At 36.2% G+C, this 20,102-nt stretch overlaps 1 protein-coding gene across 6 annotated transcripts in view; it reads right to left on the minus strand.

The window, feature by feature from the left end:
- SLCO1C1 (solute carrier organic anion transporter family member 1C1) overlaps nt 1-19,342 on the minus strand; it is a 58,052-nt gene extending 38,710 nt beyond the window's left edge. For 3 of the 6 annotated variants that reach the window (XM_053555853.1, XM_053555854.1, XM_053555848.1), the window contains exons 1-5: nt 18,934-19,105; nt 18,736-18,826; nt 14,649-14,811; nt 13,145-13,286; nt 7,308-7,440 (exon numbers count right to left, since the gene is read on the minus strand). In XM_053555853.1, the coding sequence (XP_053411828.1) occupies nt 7,308-7,440; nt 13,145-13,286; nt 14,649-14,777 (404 nt within the window). In that variant the 5' untranslated portion in view covers nt 14,778-14,811; nt 18,736-18,826; nt 18,934-19,105. Of the gene's footprint in view, nt 1-7,307; nt 7,441-13,144; nt 13,287-14,648; nt 14,812-18,735; nt 18,827-18,933; nt 19,106-19,130 lie in introns of those variants that run through there. The other 3 variants (XM_053555849.1, XM_053555851.1, XM_053555852.1) reach the window with 3 other exon arrangements.
- Nucleotides 19,343-20,102: the final 760 nt, after the last annotated feature.

Raw genomic sequence — 20,102 nt, forward strand, 5'->3', positions numbered from 1 at the left:
CTGAAAACAGCACCTTTAAGATAAAAGTATTGCTGGTTAAAAATGAGTAACTTAGCTATGGAAGATTGACACACACAACAGGGGTGACACAGCTGATTATACTGAGAACTTCAATAAGAATTTTGCTTGTGTCATCTAATTTAATATCTGTAACAACATTACAAGCTAGGTGTCATTGTTAATGCCTACGTTAACATGCATAAACTGAGTCCTGGAAAGGTTATATCACATAGTAGAGCTACTGATCATTACATAGTGAGCTAACTTGAGAGGCAAAGATTTATTTATCCTTTACAACTTATTTTCACACTTTTAGATGTTTTTAGTCATGGAACTCCTTTTTTTTTTTTTCTACCTGAGAAAACTGCCCCATGAAGGCCCCTTAGGTCATACATTTCCTGGATGAAGCAAGGATCATGCGGATTTGAAACCCATTTCCTCAGCTGTTCCCTCTCCTTCCTTCTTACTCATTAGACCTACATTACACTTTTGTAGAATCTCAGTGATCCAAAGAAACTTCTGCCCGATGGGAGGCCAGAGAGGATCCCAAAAGCAGGCAGAAGTCCCCAATCTACAGATCCCTCTCAAAGTAAAAATTAATGGTCCAGGAAATGCATCCAAATGGGTAGGAAAGCTTCCATTTATTGATTATTATTCCCTTTATTGATTCCCCAGGGAGGTCAAATCTGGCAATAAGTGATCATAGAATTAGAGAAAAAGCTCAAATCAGGTTATTGTAAGTCTCTCTAGTACTAAAAAGTCATGATACAATGATCTAGAGTAGAAAATATTCCAAGTATCACTTGATGCATAATTTTCTAACGTATTCTCTTGCTTCAAAACGTTTTGATAGTCTTATCAATAGGTAAACACAGAGAAGAGAGGCAGTATGGACATGCATAAAGGCTACTGTTTCAAAAGTCAGAAGACACTTTTTAGGATACTGGTTCCATATTTGCAAGACACCTAAACTTGAGGAAGTCACTAAGCTCTCCAAATCATGGAGTCCTAAGCCCAAAAGTAAAAATGGTAAACTATGTTCTCCAATCCCACAGGTTGCTATAAGGGTAAAAATGATGTAATAAAGGTGAAAATCTTTGGAACTACTAAAATTGTATGCAAGTACTAACAAAAGTAGTAACAGGGACCCATGATCAGCACTCTCCCACCTCTGGAAGAACTGTACAGGACCCGTGATCAGCACGGGTCCTGTACAGACCTCCGGAAGAGCTGAGCCCACCCGGACCCTGGTAAGAGCAACACTACCCCAACCGCTGGGAACTCAAGGAGCTGCGTAATCCCGCGTCCTCCCTCTTGTACCCTCCCTGCCTCCACACCGCCCGCTTGTCTGGCCAGGGATTCTGGTAGCTATGTGCCCTCCAGAGCCCTCCCTGCCTCTGTGCGGAGCCCTTCTCCTGGCCAGAGACTGCTGGAGCCTTGGGCCCTCTGTGCCAAAGTTAATGCGCGCAGGGCACTCCCAGAACCATGTGCACCATCCCTGCCCTGTTGCTGGAACCAGGGGTGTCACACTCCAGAGCTGCTCCCACAACCAGAACTTCATGGCTGGGGCAGCCCCAGAAGAGCTACACAGGGTCACTCCCTACAAAGATCCAGCAACAATAGAGTGATCCCCCTGGGGTCTAATCTCGGAGAGACACCACCCCAACTCTGAGGACGGCCAGAGGAACGGTGAAAAAAAATCATGAGATGAAATCAAAGGAAAAACTCTGGCAATATGAATAATCAGAGTAGATCAACTCCCCCAAGGAACAATGGGGCAGACACAGCACAAGATCCCATGCACAAACAAATAACTGAGATGTCAGAAAATGAATTCAGAATCTGGATAGCAAATAAGATCAAAATAGAATTCCAAGCAGTAACCCAAAAGATATCTCAAGAATTCAACGAATTCAAAGACCAAATGACCAAAGATTTTGACACCTTGAGACAAGAAGTTGCAGCCCTCAAAGATGTGAGAAACACAGTAGAATCCCTCAGTAACAGAATGGAGCAAGCAGAAGAAAGGATTTCTGACATTGAAGACAAAGCTTTTGAACGCTCTCAAACTCTCAGAGAGGAAGACAAATGGAGGGCAAAACAGATCACTCTCTCAGAGAGCTCTGGGATAATTCGAAGAAAACCAATATTCATCTAATAGGGCTCCTCGAAAGCGATGAAGTGGCTTCACAAGGCACAGAGTTTCTTCTCCATAAGATTATAAATGAGAACTTTCCAGACATGCCAAGATTCTGAATATCAGATAGCTGACAGTTTCAGAACTCCAGCACACAACTCAACCCAAATAAGACATCCCCCAGACACATCATAATCAATTTCACTGAAGTTAATATGAAGGAAAAAATTCTGAAAGCAGCCAGACTAAAGAAAACCATTACCTACAATGGGAAGAATATTAGAATAACTGCAGATCTCTCTGCTGAAACCTTTCAAGCTAGAAGAGGATGGTCATCGACTTTTAATCTCCTAAAACAAAATAACTTCAACCTAGGATCCTGTACCCAGCTAAACTGAGTTTCATTTACGATGGAGCAATTAAATACTTTAATGACATTCACATGTTTAAGAAATTTGCTACAACTAAATTAGCTCTCTGGGATATTCTCAGACCTATCCTCCATAAAGACCAGCATAATCCTCCACCACAACAGTAAACCCACCAAGAAAATTTTGATCAAATTCCAACTTCCACAGTTGCAAAAGGATTAAAAATGTCCACCGGACTCTCGAAAGGCTTATCAATATTCTCAATTAATGTGAATGGTTTAAATTGTCCTCTAAAGAGGCACAGGTTGGCTGACTGGACACAAAAACTCAAGCCAGATATCTGCTGCATACAAGAATCTTGTCTTACATTAAAAGACAAAAAGACTCAAGGTGAAGGGATGGTCATCTATACTCCAGGCAAATGGAAAACAGAAAAAAGCAGGCATTGTAATCCTATTTGCAGATGCAATAGTCTTTAAACCAACGAAAATAAGGAAGGATAAAGATGGACACTTCATATTTGTTAAGGTAATACTCAATATGATGAGATTTCAATTATTAATATTCATGCACCCAACCAGAACGCACCTCAATTTATAAGAGAAACTCTAACAGTCATGACCAATGTGATTTCCTTCAGTTCCATAATAGAGATTTTAACACCCCTTTAGCAGTGCTGGATAGATCCTCCAAAAAGAAGCTAAACAAAGAAATCTTATATTTAAACTTAACCATTCAACATCTGGACTTAAAAGAAATCTATAGAACATTTCATCCCAACAAAACTGAATACACATTCTTCTCATCAGCCCACGGAACATACTCCAATATCGACCACATTTTGGGCCACAAATCTAACCTCAGCAAATTAAAAAAAATAGAAATTATTCCTTGCATCTTCTCAGACCATCATGGAATAAAAGTTGAACTCAATAACAACAGGAATCTGCATACCCATACAAGAATATGGAAGCTAAATAACCTTATGCTGAAGGATAGATGTGTTATAGGCAAGATTAAGAAGGAAATCACCAAATTCTTGGAACAAAACAACAATGAAGACATAAATTATCAGAACCTCTGGGATACTGCAAAGGCAGTCCTAAGAAGAAAATTTATAGCACTGCAAGCCTTCCTCAAGAAAACGCAAAGAGAAGAAGTTAATAACTTAATGGGACATCTCAAGCAACTGGAGAAGGAAGAACATTCCAACCCCAAACCTAACAGAAGAAAAGAAATAACCAAAATCAGAGCAGAATTAAATGAAATTGAAAACAAAAGAATTATACAATAGATCAATAAATCCAAAAGTTGGTTTATGAAAAGGTCAATAAAATAGATAAAACTTTGGCCAAACTAACCAGGGGAAAAAAAATCTAAAATCTCTAATTTCATCAACCAGAAATGGTAAAGATGAAATAACAACAGACCCCTCAGAAATTCAAAAATCCTTAACGAATATGACAAGAAACTTTACTCTCAGAAATATGAAAATCTGAAAGAAATCAACCAATACTTGGAAGTACGCCACCTACCAAGACTTAGCCTGAATGAAGTGGAAATGTTGAATAGGCCTACATCAAGTTCTGAAATAGCATCAACTCTACAAAATCTCCCTAAAAAGAAAAGCCCAGGACCAGGTGGCTTTACGTCAGAATTCTACCAAACCTTTAAAGAAGAACTAGTACCTGTATTACTAACCCTCTTCCAAAATATATAAAAGGAAGAAATACTACCCAACACATTCTATGAAGCAAACATCACCTTGATTCCTAAAGCAGGGAAAGACCCAACAAGAAAAGAAAATTATAGACCAATATCACTAATGAATATTGATGCAAAAATACTTAATAAGATCCTAACAAACAGAATCCAACAACACATCAAAAAAATTATACACCATGACCAAGTCGGATTTATCCCAGGCTCTCAAGGCTGATTCAATATACGTAAATCTATAAATGTAATTCAGCACATAAACAAAGTAAAAAATAAAGATCATATTATTCTCTCAATTGATGCAGAAAAAGCTTTTGATAATATCCAGCATCCCTTCATGGTCAGAACACTTAAGAAAATTGGTATAGAAGGGACATTTCTTAAACTAATAGAGGCCATCTACAGCAAACCCACAGCTAATATCGTATTGAATGGAGTTAAATTGAAATCATTTCCACTTAGATCAGGAACCAGGCAAGGTTGCCCATTGTCTCCATTGCTTTTTAACATTGTAATGGAAGTTTTAGCCTTTGCAATTAGGGAAGAAAAGGCAATCAAGGGTATCCACATATAGTCAGAAGAGATCAAACTTTCACTCTTCGCAGATGACATGATCATATATCTGGAAAATACTAGGGATTCTACTACACAACTTTTAGAAGTGATCAAGGAATACAGTAATGTCTCAGGCTACAAAATCAACACCCATAAATTTGTAGCCTTTATATATACCAACAACAGCCAAGCCGAAAAAAATAGTCAAGGACTCTATTCCTTTCACAGTAGTGCCAAACAAGATGAAATATTTGGGAGTTTATCTAACAAAGCATGTGAAAGATCTCTATAAAGAGAACTATGAAACTTTAAGAAAAGAAATAGCTGAAGATATTAACAAATGGAAAAGCATACCATGCTCATGGCTGGGAAGAATCAACATTGTTAAAATGTCCATACTACCCAAAGCAGTATATAATTTTAATGCAATTCCTATAAAAGCTCCATTGTCATATTTTAAAGATTTTGAAAAAATAATAATACTTCGTTTTATATGGAATCAGAAAAAACCTCGAATACCAAAACATTACTCAGCAATAAAAACAAAGCAGAAAGAATCACGCTACCAGACCTGAGACTGTACTATAAATCCATAGTGATCAAAACAGCATGGTACAGGCACAAAAGCAGAGAAGTAGATGTCTGGAACAGAATAGAGAAGCAAGAGATGAATCCAGCTACTTACCATTATTTGATCTTTGACAAGCCAATTAAAAACATTCAGTGAGGAAAAGATTCCCTATTTAACAAATGGTGCTTGGTGAACTGGCTGGCGATCTATAAAAGACTGAAACTGGACCCATACCTTTCACCATTAACTAAAATAGACTCTCACTGGATAAAAGATTTAAACTTAAGGCATGAAACTATAAAAATACTTGAAGAAAGTGCAGAGAAAACTCTTGAAGGAATCGGCCTGGGTGAATATTTTATGAGGAGGACTCCCCAGGCAATTGAAGCAGTATCAAAAAATACTTTACTGGGACATGATCAAACTAAAAAGCTTCTGCACAGCCAAGAACATAGTAAGTAAAGCAAGCAGACAGCCCTCAGAATGGGAGAAAATATTTGCAGGTTATACCTCTGATAAAGGTTTAATAACCAGAATCCACAGAGAACTCAAACATATTAGCAAGAAAAGAACAAGTGAGCCCATCTCAGGGTGGGCAAAGGACTTGAAGAGAAACTTCTCTAAAAAAGACAGACACATGATCTACAGACACATAAAAAAAAGCTCATCATCCTTAATCATCAGAGAAATGCAAATCAAAACTACTCTGAGATATCACCTAATCCCAATAAGAGTAGCCCACATAACAAAATCCCAAAACCAGAGATGTTGGCGTGGATGCGGAGAAAAGGGCACACTTCTACATTGCTGGTGGGAATGCACACTAAAACGTTCCTTTTGGAAGGATGTTTGGAGAATACTTAGAGATCTAAAAATGGACCTGCCATTCAATCCTATAATTCCTTTACTAGGTATATACCCAGAAGATCAAAAATCATAATATAACAAAGACATCTGTACCAGAATGTTTATTGCAGCCCAATTCATAATTGCTAAGTCATGGAAGAAGCCCAAGTGCCCATCGACCCACAAATGGACTAGCAAATTGTGGTAAATGTATACCATGGAATAATATGTAGCCTTAAAGAAAGATGGAGACTTTACCTCTTTCATGTTTATATGGATGGAGCTGGAACATATTCTTCTTAGCAAAGTATCTCAAGAATGGAAGAAAATGTATCCCATGTACTCAGCCCTACTATGAAGCTAATTTATACCTTTCATATGAAGCCTATAACCCAACTATAGCACAAGAATATGAGGAAAGGGCCAAGGGAGGAGAAGGGAGGGGGGAAGTCAGGGTGGAGAGAGGGTAATGTGTGGGACCACACCTACGGTGCATCTTAGAATGGGTACAGGCGAAACCTATTAATGCAGAATACAAATGTCTATATGCAATAACTAAGAAAATGCCACGAAGGTTACGTTGAACAGTTTGATAGGAATATTTCAGATTGTGTATGAAACCAGCACATTGTTCCCCTTGATTGCACAAATGTACACAGCTATGATTTAACAATAAAAAAAAATAAAGAAAGAAAGAACAAAAAAAAAGTAGTAACAACAGCACTAAAAGTAGACTTGAGATTTAGCGGACACAGACATCCCATTTCCATTGATAAAAATCTAGGAGATATTGTTTGGACATTGAATACTTGTTCAAGTTAACAATATATTCCTGAACCAATTATCTGCAGCCAGTGTACCATGATCCAGCATTTATTATCTGTGGCATTCATTCCTTCCTCATATGACATTAACCACATAATACAGATTATCACAAGTAAATTAGTATAGTAAATTTATAAAAGTGTTCTGACATTTTATCCAAAAAAAAATAATAAAAATAAGACATGAAATTATCATGAGTTAAGATTAAATTTAAATAATTGTAATCATAAAGGGAGAAATGCAGTTGTCTGACAAGGAAAGAAATAGACTGGTTTAGACTTACTGCTCCATGAAGAACTGAGGCATTGCAATGAGCAACGTTCCAACTCCCATGATTAGGCACCCTGCTCCAATTATTTTTGGCCTGTGAAGTTTGGCTCCAAAGTAGCTAACAAATGTTATAACTAAGAGATTCCCTTTGGGGGAAAGAATTGAGCATTCATAAGTTAGAAAACATAGAAGAAAAGTCAACAGCATAATTAAATGAATGAATGTACTTAACATGCCAGCAATGTTTTATTTTGACTAAAGCATCTCCCCACAATCTTTCCCATCATTCATCTTTTCCTTTAATCTTAGATAACTTTTTTTTTCTTTTTGAGACAGAGTCTCGCTTTGTCGTGCTACATCTAGTGCTATGGTGTTATAACTCACCACAATCTCAGATTCTTGTGCTCAAGCCATCCTCTTGCCTCAGCCTCCCGAGTAGCTCGGACTATGGGCACCCACCACACACCCAGCTATTTTTTTTTTAGAGAAGGAGTCTCACTCTTGCTGAGGCTGGTCTCCAACTCCTGAGCGCAAGCAAGCCATCCAGCTCAGCCTACTAGAGTGCTGAGATTATAGGTGTGAGCACCACAGCTGGCCTTTAGATGACTCTTGAAATCCTCTTCATATTCATTACTTCAATTACCCCATTCCTTTGTCAAAATATTTTAATTACATCTCTTCTCACTTCACCCAACCTAATCACTTGTCCTGTTAAAGTATTTTAACAGTGAATAAAATTATAGAAGGCTTCATTTTGTTGTTCTCTTTAAGTTTCTTTAATGATTTTGAGTTAAACTTTGTAATTGTTTCTTTATTCATTAAAGATTTTTTCTTACTAAAACTTGTTAGTTTTCTAATTGTTCTTGAAATATACATTACAAATTTTCTCTTTCCCTGATAACCATTATAGAAAAGGCAAAATAAACACCACTCTACCTCACTTTAAATGAAATCAAATTATGAAACTTATATTTACACAAATGATACCTCACAATCTGTTTACAAACTTTTTATGAAAAGACTAAAAATAGAAATAAAAATCACTCTACACAGAAAACTTTGGCTAGATATCGATTATATAACCTCAATGTATACCTGTAACCAAAATTTTATTAAATACAAAATCTCCATAAATATATACCCAACTATCTCTTTATTGAACAATAATTATAGAAAATATGCTTTTTAAAGAGGAAATATGCCTGCTTAAAATGACTCCAGTGAAGCATGTGTTAAGTTACTTATAGTTGATGGTGGTGGTAACTGATTAAACATGCTTTAGGGCAGAGTTCTCATGCTTTGCAGCCCTAGGGAAGTGGAAACTTGTTAAAATGCAGATTCTTGGCAGGTCCCAACAGTTTCCAATTCCATGGATCTGGGGGCAGGCCAAGAAATCTGCATTTCCAATACTAGCTAGAGTGTGTTGATGGGCATGGTTCCTGGAACATGCTTTCACAGACATTTTTTAGGGTCTTAAGTTTCAAGGGGCTTTAAGGTTTTAGCTCAATGTATTTGGAATCTTTCACTTTTAAGAATTACAGTGCCAGATAGAGCGAAAACTTAACGATCTCCAGCAATTGATTGTGATGGCTGATGGTTGTCCTTGCTTTGAAGTTCTCCTGGATATTTCCAATTTTCTAGCAAGAGTGTGTTTCCTGACATCTGTGAGCAATCATCTAGTTCACTACTGTTCAGTCATATTGCCAGCTTTGGTCAACTGGAAAAAGAGCAGTGATTTTTATAGCCTTGAAGATAATAATAATGATAGTGAGAAAAGTAATTTGCACAGTGGCTCTCATCTTTATGGCTCCAGAAGAAATAAGCTCTTCTCAAATGATAATTATGCATGAGATTTCCCATTTGTCATTTGAGTATATAGTATAAACATGTTGAATCATATTATATCAATATGTATGTCTATACCTTTGTTAATATGCTACAGAAAATAGCATATAAACCAAAATAAAGTGAAAACTGACTTTCCATTTATAGGCAACCCCACTCCTACCTCCACGCATCCTTCACCACATGACACAATTGAAGACATATTTACAGGCTGTTTCTGTAGTACATTAGTGAGTATGTTGAATGCAAGATGATTATGTGTGGGTCATTACGAAAGTTTTGAGGACACAAAAATCAAGAAATGTAAAATCCACATGGATGGAAACAAATGAAGCCCTCTCAGCAACACCAATAAGCCGAGCAATTTGAAACTTGCGTTGGGTGAATCAAAAGGACACTGTCAACTGTGTTTCCTGGAAGTGAAATAATGGACTATCACATGGTCTGTCTCAAAACTTTTGTAGTGACCTCTGTATGATTTCAACATCTATGATATTTATAGAAGATTTTGCTTCTTTTACTTAGTATCCTTTCTGAGCCTTTCTGAGTTCTCAGGAGATACATTTGGAAAACAGTGATTAAACATCTTAAAAAATTGAATTGGATGTCAGAATTCTTTCATACCTACCATCACTAGCCTCTGACAAAGAAAATAGATACAAAAAATTTTCTCACTCTTTCTTTATCTCTCTCTGTGTACACACACACACACACACACAATTTCACATAAAAGTAGTGAAAAAAAGCTATAAAATTTATCCCATAAGATGAACATATAACCTGGAAACTCCGATTGGAGAAGGACAGTACAAGAAAAGAGGATTAGCACCCAAATTTAATTGTGAAGATAGATGTAAAGATCCTAAACAAAATACTAGCTAACTGACTAGTGCCTAAAAATAAATAAATCCTGACTAAGTACAGTCTATTACAAGAGTACAAAGGTACTACCAAATTAAAAAAGATGATTGATTAAATTACTATATAACTAATGGAAGAACAATTCCATGGTTATCTTAATAGATGTAGTAAAAGCACTCCAAACAATTGACCACTCATTAATGACAAGAAAAAATTCTAAGCAAAGCAACTTTTAAATTACATTTATCTAAACCGCACAGCAAGCATATTGCTCAATAGTAAAATTTAAAAAGCATTTTTATTAAGATCAAATGCAAGAGAAAGATGCCCATGATAGATGCTTCTATTTAACATAGTTCTAAGCCAATGCAATAAGGCAAGAACAATAACAACAAAAACAGATCTAGGAGTTAGAAAGAAAATTAGAAATTATCTTCTGTTTTAGATAAGATGAGGGTCAATTTCAATGACATTGTTGCATACAAATAAAATTTAGAAGCAATATTATTCCCACATTGAAAGAGTTATCAAATAGAAAATGTATGAAAAATCTGTTTCACTGTAGAAACAAAAACTTTAAATGTGAAGGGGGGAAACTAACAAAGAATGATAATAAGTTTATAGAAAAAATTAACAAAAAATCATTGAAAGCTATGAAAACAAAACATCTGAATAAATGGAGAGTTAGACCATGTTCACCATCATAAAATATCAGCTATCTGATCGGATTCATATCCAGATTGGGTTTGATTGGAATTTTACAGAATTCATTCAAACTCAAATAGGATACTTCAGCACAGTTATCAAAGTATATCCAAGAAAAAATTTGAAGATTTTCCTCCCTGAAAACAAAGCTAATTATAAAGCAATAATCATTAAGATAGTCTTGCATTGAGTTCAGGAATGAGAAGATGTATAAAACAGATTTACATGGAAGTAAGTAAGACATGATAAAGGAGAAGGCATTACAAAGACTTGGGCCAAGTACATTCTCAATTAGTGGTGTTTGGATACTTGGTTATAATAATATAGGGAGACTTCTACATCACACTATCTAAAAAATCTATTTCAAGTGAATCAAACACTAAAATATGAAATCTAATCTATGAAATATTTAGAAGAGAGTAGAGAATTTTTTCAAAAAAGGAATTAATATCTGGAATATAGTAAGGGTTATGAGAAGGTTATGAAAAACCTTTTATTTTCTTGGCGACTCTCATTTTTGGAAAAAGTCTTCATTGTGAAAAAGAAACTTTACTTGAATCTCTAGTATGTGGGTGTTAGAGAATAATGTCAAGAGATGTCAAAGGAAAAATGCTATTGCTCCACAAAATAGGATGACTGAGAACTAGACATGGGGTGTGGTAATGAATCTAGAATCCTGGAAGGAAATAAAGTAGAAAGAGGCAAGAGAAGTTACTTCAGGACATTCACTTGTCTGGAAATCTATGAACTGCAAATAACTAAGGAAATTTTGTGATGTTTGGAATGAAAGTTTTTAATGGAAGCAAGAGAACTTTTGAGCCATTTGAGGCATCTAATACATTTTATCCTTAGAATGGTTTAGAAGAAATAAATACGAATAAATCAGGGACCAGAGCTCTTTGCTACTTCCTATGAAAACTTAGCACTCTTTATTAAATATAATAAACCTGTTTCTCGGGTTGCATTGAGACCTGTGAATCCAAGAAAAAGATCGGATTAAATCATTTCTAAATCTCCTTAGCTCTAAAATGTTTTTATATAGTAACCTAGAATGAGAAGGAAAAAACTGTCACTTGATATATATTTTTTTCTCTTTTCATGTCTGCTTCTTTCTGTGAGTGGCCTTTATTCTTTCAATCTGCACCAGTTGCCTCTTGATACTTGTTTCCTCTAATGATACAGTCAGTCACCCTTATCCTGCTGCTCCATGGCCCCTCCTTCAGTCCATGGCCATTGGTAGAACAGCCATCAAGGGATACATGAACTACATGGGCCTAAGGAGATTAGATAAGCAGGTGATGTGATCACACGTTTTAGCTTTAGAATGTTGCAACATGGAATGTGGTCCAAGGACCATCAACATCATCGGACAGCATATGAGAGGTGCAGAGTTTCATCTCTTCCCTACAGAATCAGTATCTGTGTTTTAAAAAGATAGCCCAGTCATTGTTATGAACATCAAAGTTTATTTGGCACTTAGAAATTTCATTCTGGTAAGATAATAAAAGATGGTTTGAGGAAGCAAAGGCCTGAAGGCAAAAGGTTGCCTATTCATTCTTTTAATATTTTTTCTAGTACTCAAGAGTAAAACAAAAATATACTACATATGGTATGAACAAATTGCTGAAGAGTTGAAAAATATTTCTTCACTGTTCTGAAAGTTCATCGTGTAAAGATAAAATTGGAGCAGAGGTTTTACTATATTGTATATTTGAGTCCAAATATACAGAAGGTACTATTTTGTTTGCTTCAACAAAGAACTTAACAAAGCCTCCTAGTTTATCAATTGAGGAAGGTGACTAACTGGGATTATACTCTTTAAAGTACTTCTATACAGATACTAACATCGTTTGGTGTTTTAAAGTTCTAAGAGGGAGTCAATAGTCAATTGCCAACCAAATACCCCTGAGAGTAGAATTTTTATTGCCTGCTCTGATCTGGTGGTGTTTTTGTTAATGGAATCCCCTTTCTCTTCTTTCTAAGCGACTGGGCAGAAATTCCATCTTATAGTTTAACTTCTTAAATCTTTGCAATAAATTTTCGTAGAGCCCATTTGGATTCTTATAAATTTCTAAAATTGAATTATAGGGCTCCTAGGATATATCATTCTTTATAAAGACACTTTCTACATACCTATGTTATCTAACTCAAAATACTAACCAGTATCTTACCCTCTCCTCTCTCACTCTGACTGGGAACTCTGAATTGTGTTACGTTGTACAATCGAGAACACCTAGGAAGGTAGGTACATTTTTCATTGGTTGCTCTGAGAGAGCGAATTGCTCCTACTGCAGCATGATGTTATGGTACATTCTGTCGAACAAGATTTTACAAATAGAGTCAGATCCCAGCAGACAACCAAATACAGAGAGGATATCATTTAGCCATGCCTAGAAGACCTTGGGCTTAAAAGTAAAGTTGGACATCTGCAATACCTACCAATTTCAAAACTACCGTCAATAATTCCCACCAGTGAAGAAGGGATATCAAACCTTCTCTCTATCTGAGTGATGGTGCTCTTCAGATAGCCTTCTGTCAATGCTTTGGCAAAGTACACAAAAGACAAGGCACCCAAGAACACCTGGAAAACAGGACAAGTCACATTTAGTCTGACTGCAGCTTGGCACAAAATTGGAAACTTGAAAAGCAAACAGATAAATAAAAATACATTCAGGAAATATTAATTCATTAAGATTTAAATCAGTACTACAGGTTTCCTTCAGCCTCAAGCACATGCAGACTTCTCCAAACTCAAATTCTCTTGGAATTTGAAATGCATGTGTATTTTCATTCAAAATGTATGTTGAGTTCTTTTTGGCCCTTTCTTCCATCATCCCCAAAAGGACACTCAAAGGAGTCTTGCTTTGAAAATAAGATTCAGGGAGGCGCCTGTGGCTCAGTGAGTAGGGTGCTGGCCCCATATACCGAGGGTGGCGGGTTTGAACCTGGCCCGGGCCAAACTGCAACAACAAAAAAGTAGCTGGGCATTGTGGCAGGCACCTGTAGTCCCAGCTACTTGGGAGGCTGAGGCAAGAGAATCACCTAAGCCCAAGAGCTGGAGGTTGCTGTGAGCTGTGATGCCACAGCACTCTATCAAGGGCACCAAAGAGAGACTCTGTCTCTAAAAAAAGAGAAAAGAAGATTCAAAGTATGTTAGGGAAAGAGATGAAAAAGCCATTCATAGGAAAGAAAATAAAACAAATGAAAACCATAAGCCAAACACTTGAATCTCATCACACGTTATCGTTCTCCTGGTTAGGTATTTCACAGTCATGGTGTGTGCGCCAGCAGGGGACATAGTACATGGAATGAAAAAGTGGAACTACCATTCCTTATGCTTAACTTTATACTTAGTAAATATATACTCAAATTATTTCTTAATGAAAAGCAGTTCTTTGATAACTGGCTTATGTATTTTGCTAGACAAGGCTCTGTGATGGATTATTTATATGGCAAGTTAGCATTTATACATATAAAAACACACAAATATTTGTTGAGTGGCTGTTCAGTGTAAAGCCTAGGAGTTTGGAGTCACACAAAGCATCATGAAAAGTAACCCTGCCCTGTATTGAGTCCTATTATTCCCATTTTAATTTATTTTTATTTATAAAATGGGATGGGAATAATACGGATGTTTAATAGACTAATCATTATACCCAGACTTGGAACAATATCTGGCACATAGTGGAAGTTCAATAAATACTAGTTTCTACCACCTCTCCTTCTGTGTAAGAAGGGCATTCAAATGAACCCAGGAAAGCAATGTAACCCACATGGTCAGGAAGAGTTTCCTTGCATCATCTGGCAAAGTGTGGTTCTAGTAAATTGCATGTAAGATCACTCTGTAAAAAGAAAAATAAAAACTTCCCTAACTTGACGATATAGAAGCTATCTGGATAGAAAGCCAAGATCCCCAACTTCACCTAATTCTGTGTTACTCTACCTTCAGTTCACCACAGCATGGTTGTTTTTCCTCTGAGGAGGGATATTCTGTTTTTAAGGAAGACTTTCCAACAGGTTGTACTGAATTTTTGCCAAATAACTGGATATTTTCTTTGGATGAAGTGTCCATTATAAAAATACTCCTTGACTCTGATCTGTCAAATCTGATTTTAAAAGTAAAAGAAAAATTACTTCAATACTATGCAATTTATTAAATAATATTTTTATTCTATAGACCTAATTTCAAGCAAAGCTAGGTACCTTTGCTACCACCAGTACATTAGCAAAATTTTTCAATTAAAATCAACCAGGATATTTGATTAACTAATCCTGCTATCGGGACTCAATAGCCTGCCTTCTTTCTCCATCCCTCCAGTTTAAGCCTCATTATGGTAAAGAATAAATTTAAATGTTGCCTTTGGAATAAATAACAAGGCAGAATTTTTCTCTTTGTGGTCTTGCCAGTTTGAACTAGAAGAAATCAGAAAAGGAAGAAGAGGAATTCAGCCATTTGAAAATTGATCCATCGGAATTACATCTTTTATTAAAGCCTTTAAATCTACCTTCTTAGCAGAACAAACAGAAAAGCCTGAAAGCCATCCTAGATCTCTGTAGCACCTCATGATTCCTGTAGCACCCAAGGAAGGCTTCGAATGTGGCTAACAGGAAGAAGTCCAATTCAGGTATTGTTTTAATTTGAAAAATAAGAAAGAAACATGATGTTCTATCTTGGGCTTAGATTTAATTTGGGTTAGAGGACAGTCTTTTGGCCACCTTAGATAAAAGATGAATGAGCTTCCTCTCTCTTCTTCATTTCCTATCTCCTCCAACTCTTGGCCTGACCAAAACCCTGGACAGTATCACACACTAAATCTGTTTTCCAGTTCACATTGATATTCACATCTTCTGCCCTTCCTTCTTTATGATTGCACACAGTTCAGTGCCTGTGTGCATGATAATCTAATCTAAATCAAGGGATTAAAAAAATAAAATAATATTACATGACACAAGTGTATGTTAATAGAGATCAGCTATATTCACATTACACTATCTAAAGGACAGACGTTAGGAGTAACATTTCATGGATTGTAGTAGGAATTCAGGCTCATTCTGCCTATGTGTGTTATCATTTTGACTTTATGCAATGCTTGTTTTGTATCTACTAAACTTCAACTTTCCTAGTCTGAATTAATAGATATCTCAAACTGAAAAATCAAGTGATGGTAGTACAAACAATTCATTTTAAAATATGAAGTCAAACATCAGGATACTTCAACAATTGAAAATTAGAGTGGATTTTTTCAGGGAGGGGGGTATGAGTAGAGAAAGAGCTGGGCAAAAGCTTTTTAAAACTTATTCTTAAGCTTGTAGATTGTTTGGTTTCATAAACATGCATAACTTTAATATTTTTGTAAATGGACAAAGGAAAAAAACGGAGTGAAACAAAAAAAAAATGTAAAGACTAACAAATGAAACGAAATGAAACAAAGAACTGATGTTAGTCAAGACCAAAAGACAAATACACAAGAATATAATATTAGTGAATTTAAAACAGAGAAGTTCAGGAGTATAAAACATAAAAAGTATGTATGATAACCTAAAAATCTTGATAAAATAAATACATTTCTAGAAAACATGAATTACTTGCGTTGACCAAACCAGAAGAGAAAAATAACCAAGAAGACCTTATGAGAAATACTCTAAAGCTATTCCCCTAAGCACAGACACTCAGGAGGGTGCAAGAGAAGTGCTTTTTGAGGGATGCTCTTCAAGGAAAGACAGCAGATAATGGAAACAGACGCTCATTGTCTCCAATCATATGACAAAGCTAAAGTTATCTTGGTAACAAAATCTTAGAAAGGAAAACTATAGATTATAAAATTCGAAACCAAATGTTAGTAAATCCAAATTAATAAACTAATATTCCATAATTAGGATTATTCTAAATAACACAATTGATAGTAGTAACTTTATTCATCTGAATTATCACATGAAGAATTCAAAATTAAAAATAATAATATCTTAGTCAATGGAAAAATCAGGTGATGAAATTCACCATCTATCCTTACTTTTTAAAAAAATTCTAAGAAACTAAGAATATAGAGATTCATCTTTGCCAGTATCTGATGCCAATAGCTAACTTCATATATACTTCAAGTTATCAAGACTACTTTTCCAGAATGACATTTTGCCAGAACAATGAAGAGAGTTTGGGAAACAATGGGTTAGACAATGTTAAATAGGGTTTGGGAAACAATGGGTTAGACAATGTGAAATAGGTTTCTTCAGTACAAAACTACAGAGTACCTTTAACTGAACTTGTAGAGAGAGAGATCCATTGATTACAATAAAAAAGTCATTCAAACAACCAAATGACCTAAACGTCATTTATGCAATGACATTTTTTAAGCCCTTGGAGATTTAGTGCAAAGAAATAGAGTTACATATATCTACATTCATTATAAAATTGATTTTAAAAATACATGCTACAAAATAGAATATATAATAAACTATTTTATAAAAGCAGCACACATTTACATGTGTATACGCACAGAGACAAAGTTTCAGAAAGTTTATAAACAAAAGGTTAACACACTATTTCTGGTTGGTGGTACCGCAGATGATTTTTCAAAAACTGCTTTGATTATTCATACTTTCTAATGTTTCTACAATGAACATGTATTTCTTATATATAAGATTTTAAAATATTAAAATATCACCAAACAATACATAAAACAGAAATATTTTAAAATACAAAATAGTAAATCCACAGCTTAAAACAAATGCAACTTCTTCCAAGAAATTAAACTATGTCATTCAAATTGGCCTTCTATTTTAAGGGTCTAGGTATCATTTTATTTTCCCTCAGTTAAAATATTAGAGCTAGTAACCAGAAAATGCAAATACATTATTTTATAATAAGGTATGACATCACTTATGCAAAATTTATATTTAATAGGGTCAAAGGTTCCATCTAGAATGCCAATGTTAAAGTGTAAAACAATCATGTTGAAAACAATACTTAAAAATGTACAACACTAAAATGCCTTTTAAGTCTTCTTATGTTTGGAAGTCTTGACACAAAAATCACTCTAACTGGAATTCAGAAGCAATAACAAAAGAAAAATGTAGTCAATTAACATCGTGTCAGGGCAAAATAATACTCAGCTTAAAATACTGGCACTGCATAGGTTTTACTGAAAACAGAATTTCATTTTGATGGCTGACAGGCAAATCATGGGAGCACAGTATATTCCAGGAGGCTATAGTTCACCCTGCCCCTCAAAAAGAGAAGGAAGGACCCTCAGTGACATGAATGGAAAGATCCCTGGGGCGTGCAGGCTCTCTCTCTTCATTTGCAACTGCAGAAGTAGAGCAGAAGCCTACAGTTATTCAGAAGGATTTGCATTTGGCAAATCCTTAATTGATTTCCAACCACTTGAATAGATTCTTCCAGAAAAAAAAAGAAAAAATATGGCAAAGTTCTCATCCAATACCCTGGGGTAGAGTATAACTTACTCTGAAGGCCAAAGAAAGGCAAGCCAAGCAGTTTTTCTTCATTTTAGTTTGAAAAAAAAATGAATTCTCTGTTCATATGAGTTTGAAAATCAGTCCTGCAGATTTTAAATGTAGGGCACAGGTGGCTTAGGGAGGTAGTGGTTGGATCAGGCAAACGGACATACTGAAATGGGGACTCAGACTCCATCCTGCGCAGAGGTCCTAAAGGCAGCCACTCCTCTCTCTCTCTCCTCTTACCCACCGCACAGAAGGAGAACCTCTGCCCTGGGTTGGCTTCTGGGCACCAGGATCCCTCCCTTCAGATGGTGCATAAAATAACCTCACAGGACAGCACGAGAGCTGGGTGCTGTTTAGAAACTAATCCTCTCCCATACAAATTATTATTTGTGTAATTCACATTTAATAAGTATTATTTTTATGCCAGGTGATATGTATGTACTTTTTCCTAGTCTTTCAAAAAGCCCAATGAGTTTAGTATTGTTAGTCTCATTTTTAAAAATGATATGACTCAGAGCAGTGAAGTGACTTGGCAAATGCAACTTAATAAGCAGCAGAGTCAAAATTTGAACCTGGAATTGAGTTTCTCCGACTTCTTCAACCCGTCTCCTCTCCTATTTCCACCAAACTAACTTTGAGGGGCTCACTGACTTTTCTTGACAACTGTTTCAGAGAAAACACAAAAAATAAGGGTTTATTAACTTTTCTCCTGTGAGAATCTGGTGTCCTCCTCACAAAATACAAAAGAAGAGAAAAAAAAATAATCTTACCTGGAGGTGGAGATCAAAGGCCACCAGTTCCTCTCAATGGGCTCTGCCAGAGGCTGGACCACACGCACCACAGACTGAAAGAGGAAACTGAGGTAAATTCCACAGCAATTTTGAAGAGTTTTGCCAGGTGGGGAGAGCTTGGGTGGACACAGACAGAGAAGATTAAAGGAGAGAGGAGATGAAGGGCATGGTCTCACCCCTGGGCAATCTCTTCTCTTTCGTCTTTCCTGCTGGCCTCTTTTTTCTGGCAGTCTGCAGAGAACTGGCCACGCTGGCGAGGCCAATGACGCGCATCTCAGCTCCCAGGGCACAGAAAGAGCTGAAGACTTTGAGCCATTTCCTTGCAATTTGCTGCAAGTTTAAGGCCACACGTGATAAAGCTTTCTTTATGAGAGAGAGTGAAAAAAGAAAAGACCACTTGTGATCTTTCTTGCTGATTCCCAGAAAACACAGCTCTGCAGGGGGCAGAGGGGAAGGGAACAGAAGCCAGAGGAGGGACGGAAACTTGTGAGAAAGACCCCTTCACCTTCTTCCAAGACGTTTTTAAGCCAACCATCCCTGAGGGACATCACTGGGATCCTGGTGTTTTATTTGTTTGTTTGTTTTTATTTTTGTTTTTAAAGGCTCCTGGGCTAAATCACAGCCTGGTTTCCTTTCCCACTGAGGTTGTAGAATCTTCAGAGACCACAGATCAGGTCAGAATCAAGCGCTGTAGGGCTGTCTACAGAAAGAGTTAATTCTCAGAGGCATGATCAGTTGCTCATATCCACAATTTCTCTGAGTCTTAAAAACAGGAACAAAAAAAAAAAGAAAGAAAACACGTTGAATTTTTGGCATTCAATTGTTTATTCTACCTAATTCCAAGGAAAAAGAAATCCTTGCAGAGAAATTCTACAATTCTAATAAATTCTTTTTCCAAGAGAATGATTTTAGAGGATTTTGAGCAGTATCAGTTTGCATTTGGTTTCTACCAATAAATGAATTTGTCACCATAATTATCCCCAATTCATCATTCAGCTTAAATGGCTGAGACTCTAGGATAGTCACTCAATTTTCCTGAGTCTAAACTTCTTCCTTTATAAAGCAGAAATTTTGTTTAAAAAAATTAAACAGATTTACAGGGCTGCCTTAAGGATTAAATTACGTCATGTACTCAAAAAGCACATCGC

Source organism: Nycticebus coucang, chromosome 12 (assembly GCF_027406575.1).
Source record: "Nycticebus coucang isolate mNycCou1 chromosome 12, mNycCou1.pri, whole genome shotgun sequence".
NCBI classification, from domain to species: Eukaryota; Metazoa; Chordata; class Mammalia; order Primates; family Lorisidae; genus Nycticebus; species Nycticebus coucang.